The sequence below is a fragment of the Abrus precatorius genome, unplaced genomic scaffold, assembly GCF_003935025.1.
Source record: "Abrus precatorius isolate BTA unplaced genomic scaffold, Abrus_2018 Scaffold5, whole genome shotgun sequence".
NCBI lineage: Eukaryota > Viridiplantae > Streptophyta > Magnoliopsida > Fabales > Fabaceae > Abrus > Abrus precatorius.
The window spans coordinates 7,623,333-7,630,487 of NW_020874395.1; the positions used below are offsets into that span (position 1 = coordinate 7,623,333).

A 7,155-nucleotide genomic window follows, 5' to 3' on the forward strand; every position below is an offset into this window, starting at 1 on the left:
CTAAAATATTTTTTTCTCTTAAAATATCTTTTTTACAAAGCCTAAAACATTTTCTAACCTTAAAATATCTTTTTTTTAAACCCTAAAACATTCTCTACCCTAAAATGTCTATTTTGCAAACCCTAAAACATTTTCTTTATAACCTTAAAATATCTTTTTGCAAACCCTCAAGCATTTTCTACCCAAAAATATCCTTTTTGCAAACCCTAAAACATTTTCTACCCAAAAGTGTTTTTTTTGCAAACCCTAAAAAGTAATTTTTTTTTTCTTGTTCAACTCTAACAATTTTGCAAATTATAAAACTCTAAATTTTTCAAACCCTAAAAATTCTTTTTTTTTCGTAAATTTTAAAAATTCTAATTTCTTTGCAAATTTCAAAAAAACTAATTCTTAAATCAAACAAGAATTATTTTCTTGTTATTTTTGTTCGCTATTGTGTTTGTTTTTTATTGTTCTATATATTTTTTGTTTATTTTCTTATTGTATACAAAAAGAATCCAATATTAATAGGACATTTTGGTTATCTTAAAAAAGGTCTTTTAAATCCACGTAACGGCTAAGTAATTTTGATAGAGTGGTAGACCTACTTTCAACATTACTTGAATCGTAAGGGTTTATTCAGTAGTCGTATATTAACTTGAATCCTATGGAGGAGTGGATTTACAAAAAAACAATAATAAAGTAAACATCAAGCTTTAAAAAAAACTTTAAAACTCATCTAAACCCAATTTTCAAAAGAACTACATGGTTGCTTTGATTCTTTCGTTGTATACGGGAGATATGTAGGTGCAAGAAACTGACCCGTCAAGTTCAAAAATTTTTATTTTTGTTCAAGTTTAAATTATTTTACAAAAATTTTAAACAATGAGTAATTTAAAATAATTCTAAAAAAAACCAAAATTGTTATGTTTATTTCAAAAAAAGGACAAATAAATAAAATATCAAAGAAAAAAATAGTTTAAGATTATTTTTATTAATGCCAAAAATGTAAAAATGAAAAGAAAAAAGAAAAAAGAGAGAGGGGGCAATAATATTCTATGATAAATTCTTTCTTTCAATTCAAATTAATTTTTTTTAATTATGTTTCTGTATTTAAAAAATATATACAAAATAAATTTTTACTTAAAAATAAAAAAATCGAGTAAAATTTTATTCAAATTTATTTAATATGATAAAAAAAAGAATAACATTTTATAAATAATCCACTTTTCCAATTCCAATTAAATTTTTTTAGCTCTTTATTTAAAAATAAAAAAATAAATAAAAATGAATTCTTACTTTAAGAAAAATAAAAGAAATCATGTCATATTTAATTTAAATTTATTTAATACAAAAATAAAAGAAAAATAGCATTTTTATATATAATTTATTCCTTTAATTCAAAACTTTTAATTTTATTTCTTTATAAAAAATATATATATATATATATATATATATAAGATTAAAACTTTAAAAAAAACTATAAGAATGAGAAACAAGACTAAAAAATAATGACAAATCAGAAAATAAAAAAAAAAACATCAATGGTTTTCTTTTAGAGAGAAATAAATATTTTTAAAGTTAAAATGATTCTTGCACAATTAATCGTAAATGCTAATACCTTCTCCACGCGTAAACAACTCCTGAGCCTAAATTTGATTTCAAAGATTATTTCTATCAAAAGTTTTTCCAATGTTTTTCATTAATAAAGTTTGGTGGTGACCCCCTATCATCGCTGTCCCGTCGTGCTCCGGTTGCAACAATAAGAGCTTATATATGCTTAATGCTTGTAAACCAATACTAACATAAACCCTACTGGGCTTCTTTTACTAACAAGCCTAAATTCAAATAAACTAAATAAAATAACAAGATTTTATCCTAAATAAAAACTCAAAATAAGTAATAACTAATATTAAAATAAATAAACTAAATATAATAATTAAATCCTAATAAAACTCATTAGGGTCCAAATCCTCTAAGCATATGTAATTGATTATCTTGAGCTTTTCTAACTCTAAATTAAGCTCTCTTTCAAATAAGACAACAACAATATTTTTTAAGTCTCCATTTATTCTCTTTGCCCTTACCCTTGTCATTGGTCCTTGAATTTCTTCCAATGCCTTCAAGTCTTTGTCTTCAATAGGCCTTCCTTGATTCCCATCACAAAGGGACCAAATTTCTATAAGTTTTATCATACCTTCCATAAAATTCACCACCTCTGTTTAACCTAATACACTTAATTTGTGTGACAAATTTTAACTCAGTAGCAATTTTAAAGGTTTTGAAAGGATATAAAAAGTTTGATTTCTCACATAGCATATCAACCCAGCCAAATCTAGAGAAGTTATCAGTGAATATGATAAAGTATTTAAATCCTCCAAAAGCTATGGGAGTAAGTGATCCACACATATCGTATGAATCAACTACAATATCCCTTCACTCCTAGCAATTCTTTTCTTCCTTACTATAACATTGAGCTTCCCTTTCACACAATCAACACAAGTATTACAATTTGAGAAATTCATATTATGAAGAATGTTTTCCTTGAGCAATCTCTCCATCCTTTATCAGGATATATATCCTAATCTATCATGCCACAATATAGAAGAATTCTTGACAACTTTTCCACGCTTTTGCCCAACAACATTATTAACATTGAAATGTTGTTCAATAGAAAGAGAATCAAGATTCAACATATACATACCATTCATTCAACTTAACACCATAACCAATAACAACAACTTTATAATACAAAAAAACTTTATTAGATCTAAATTGAAAAGAGTAACCACAATCATCTAAAATAGAAATTGAAAGTAAATTTCTTCTCAAAGAAGAAGCTACACTAATAGTGTCTTGAAAAATCAACTCATGTCCACTACTTAATTTCAAAGTAACTACTCCAATTTGTTTTACTTTAACATTCATTCCATTTCTAACCACAACAAACACCTTCCTTTCATTTGGCCCTCCCTTGGTTTTGAGCAACTTTCTTCTTCCACTCTAGTCATTTCTTGAACTTAAAAATAATTTCACAAACATATGGATTGGGGGCTTTCAAATTCAGATTTGAAACTAAAATTCTCCTTATACACTAATCCGTTTCACACAATTTTGATGTCGATTTATTCACAACATTACCAATAACAAAAGTCTCAAATTAATTTTGAGAATAATCAAAGAAAATCCAAAATCTCATATTAATCTATTAGAACTCATTACATGTACAAATATACGTTCTCAACACTTATTTTTGAATAGAAAAATCATTATCATATTAGGATTAGACTTGGATGTTAAAATTAATCAGAATGGTAGAGATTGATATGTTTATGACTGGGTGCTTTCTTGATCTATGAAAAATAAAATAGAGGAAAAAAATTTACTATCACCCTTTCAGATAGAAGCATAGTCTCTCTAGTTAATATTAGGAAGTATTAAACCTACTCATTATATTTTAACCCAATAACAATAATTATAAAATCATATATACTAATAATAAAGTTATGACAAATAAGCTCAATAATAATAATTAATAAAAATATGGATTAAACAACACAGTTCAATATTTTAGTATCAAATTAATGCAGAATTAAATTAAAATTATAACAAAAATTAATTTATGTTAATTCATACGTATAAAATTCCAACAAATTCATTATTAAAAATTTCACATTCATACAAATAAGATTAAGGCTTAACGTGGATAAATTTTTTAATATGTAATTATAAGACTAAAAAATTTAATAATGATAAAGTAATTTTTTTATAAATTAAAATTAAATTTTATTTTTTTATAAATTTTCTAAAAATTTAAAAATATAGAGTTTTTAGTTTATGAAAAAAAATTATTATTTTTTCTCCTATAATTTGTTAGCTGGAAGAAAAAAAGGCCCGAGACATTCTAGCAAGGGGAGAAAATCATTAGAAAGCAAACCAATCAAAATCATGAAAAAAAAAAACCAAAAAAACCAATCAAAATGATGACAAAAAGAAAAAAAATGCAATTGAAGACTAATATATGACGGAAATAAGTTGAACTAAAAGAAAGAGGATTTAAATAAAAACCTTATAATATTGACTTTATTTTATGGTTAAGCAAAGTTGCTGCATCTATGATTATAATACCTCCACATGGATAGACGTAAAGGAATAATAAATATAATATTGATTATTAATTCATGGCATGCCAATTCGAGTATTGCACATTTGAATAATATTATTCTATTTTTGTCGTATTATTTACTTTTTTATTAGACCATATTATTTAATTACAAATAATTATTTTGTATAAATTAAGAACGTATTTATTATTATTATTATCACTAATACATCTACAGTTTAATTACCATTAAATGAATAGAACATAAATGGTATGCCTAAAACAAGCATGATGTCAATGGATAATTCAATTGTACCTAAAAAAATAAAATAAAAAATAGATAGTTTTTGGCCCTAAACCAATTTAGCATATTTCCTCTTACCCACTTTGTAATTTTCCATGAATAAAAAAAATCTAATTAAGTATTTAGCAAATAGAAGAAAAGCTATAATATTCTATCTTTTATTTTACCCATCATCTTCACCACCAAGACTTAGCCAAAAGAGCTGACCCAATATTGCAATTGTTAGCAGTTGGGGAAGCTACCTTTTGACATTGTAAACAAATCTCGTTCTCAAGCAAACAATTCCCAAAGTAACAAAGTGGTGGTTGAGAATTTTCTTTTTCCAGAGAGAAGAAAACAAAAAACAAAGGAACAACTCAACGCGTTCTGGTTTTTCTCATACACCCTCTTCACTTTTTCCCTTCTCCTTCATCTACTTCTAGAAGGGAAAAAAAAAAACACCCCGACATTCTCGCACCCTTTGTCTTTCGTGGGTTGTCAACAATTTTCTCCCTTTTCAATTTCCGCTGCTGAAAAATCGTACCTTGAAATTCAAAGTCCCATTTTGTTTTTTTTTTTTATTTTGTTGTTGTGAGAGATGTGTCCTTTGAGATTCATCTTGGTGTTCTTCTCCGCCGTGTTGGCTGGTTATTTTGCATGGAAAACGGTGCGTTCGTCACCGAAGATTGACTTGGCTTCCGAAAATTCAGCTGAAGAAGAAAAATCCGCAAACAAAAAGGAAGATTTTGGTTTAAAAAAGGTACCCCATTATCATGTTTCTACATTGCTCCTTATTATGTTTTTTGTTTTTCATAATTGTGTGTGGCAGAGAACTTAATTTCCTAGGGTGAAGGTTTTGTGGTGGCTAATGTTGCTGTAATGTTTTTCAAGACAAATTAAAGATTTAAAGTAAATTTATAAAAAAAGAATTCCAAATTCATGTGGAAAATTGAGGATTTGTTTAAGTGCTACTTATTTAAGTATCCTTTAAATGAAGTTTTGAATTCAAACCCTGTATACCCTGTATATGAATAAAAATGTCGCTATAAGAAATGTTCATAGCTCAAGTAAAATTGTATTTCATGTTATTTATTTGGGACAATTTTAGTTGATTTTGTAATTTTTTTTTTTCTTTTGGAGACTTAAGTGCATACCTTAAAGGTTTTATTATGACATATTCAGAGGATTTTTCTGTCTTGGGTTTCGTTTTGTATTTCTATTGACCAGAGTGTTGATTGGGTTTTCAGATGATTGAGAATGGATTTTGGGTTTTCGTTGACATGGCTAGTGGGAGATATCTGTGGAGGAATTTGAGGCAAAACAACAAAGAAGTGGAATTAAAGAGCTCCTAGTGACCCCCTTCTTTAATCACAAATCTTTGTTTTCGTCCTCAGTGATTTTGTATTCTGGAAAAGTACGTGTAAATTATTGTATTCCCACTTTTCTTTCTTTGTTTTGGGTTCAAGAATATTTGATAGATACAGAGGGCTTATTGTCTCTGTTTTCCAAAATCTCTGTTTTTTTTTTTTTTCCTGCTTCCCTTTTGATGTCAAAATCTGCGTGAGTCTCTCTAAATGGTGCATAATGTGACATGCTAACACATTAATGACTCAATTGTATTTTTTATTTTGGCTTTTGAATGATTTTAGCTTTCTTAATTTTTTGGAGTTAGTTGAGTTTCTATATTTTAAAGTTGTGTAAATTGGGTCCCTTTACTAATTTTATTATACTTAAAACCGTTAAATTATTATTGTTATTCAAATATTTGAGGAATTTATTATAAATTTCTTATATGAAATAAGTTAAAATGGTTAAGGTAAAAAAATTAGTAAATATCTTTTAAGTCACGATTAGGATTTGAAGAGGAAAATTTTTAAAATTTTCATATTTTGACTAAAATTTTATGTTTGAATTGGTATGTTTTGAGTAAAAAACGATTTGAAATAAATTTAACTGATTAAATTTATTATTATTCATGTTGCAAACAATGTGAAATGTTTATTTTGCTTTGCAATTTTTGTCATTTTGGTTAAAATGTCATCCAACCAAATGTTAGTGAAAGCTTTGGTATTATGAAAATAAATAAATTTTGTTTGTAATTTTAACAATTATCAGTCAAGTTAACTTTTTGATATTTTGAAAAGGGAACTTAATTTTTTATCTTAGAAAATTCTAGATAAATAAATTTAAATTTGATGTATATTTTAGGATGGATTTGAAATAGATAGTAAGAAAAGATATTAGCGAACTTATTAGCCTATGAGAGATGTAAAAATGAAGGAATTGAAAATCTCCAATTCAAGTGACTTGAACATGAAAGAATGGGGTTTTTCATATGGCTTGAAGAAAGATCAAAATGTCTTTACATTATTGTGTTCAGTGATGCTGCTTGCTTTCTCATAGGGTTCTTGTTTGAAAATAAAATTTCTCTGAAAACATTTCCATAAATGGTCCTAAACACAGATTGGGTATATGCAATTAACCAAAGTACAAAAACAATTTCTCTGAAAAAATGTCAGGATCTAGTCATGAGAGATAAAAATTAAATATTTAAAATTTAATCTTAATCTTTTAAATATTTAAAACAGGTCATTCTTTAACATAATTCTTTTTAAGGTAATTATCATTTACAAAAGAACATAATTGTTCATTCACATAAAACTATATCATATTCTTTCAAATTTACTCTCATATTTATTTTTGAAGCAAGTTCAAGAATTTATTTTGTGTTTCCAATTTAAAGTTTAATGATAAATTGAGTGGGTGCAGTTAAAATTTACTAGATAAAAAG

The 7,155-nt window shown here is 26.2% G+C and overlaps 1 protein-coding gene across 1 annotated transcript; it reads left to right on the top strand.

Annotated features, from left to right (window-relative positions):
• Window positions 1-4,576: 4,576 nt before the first annotated feature.
• LOC113868000 lies at window positions 4,577-6,001 on the top strand. Its single transcript, XM_027503548.1, has 2 exons — window positions 4,577-5,124; window positions 5,612-6,001. Exons 1-2 carry the CDS (start codon window positions 4,963-4,965, stop codon window positions 5,714-5,716), a joined length of 267 nt encoding a protein of 88 aa, XP_027359349.1. The 5' UTR covers window positions 4,577-4,962; the 3' UTR covers window positions 5,717-6,001.
• Window positions 6,002-7,155: the final 1,154 nt, after the last annotated feature.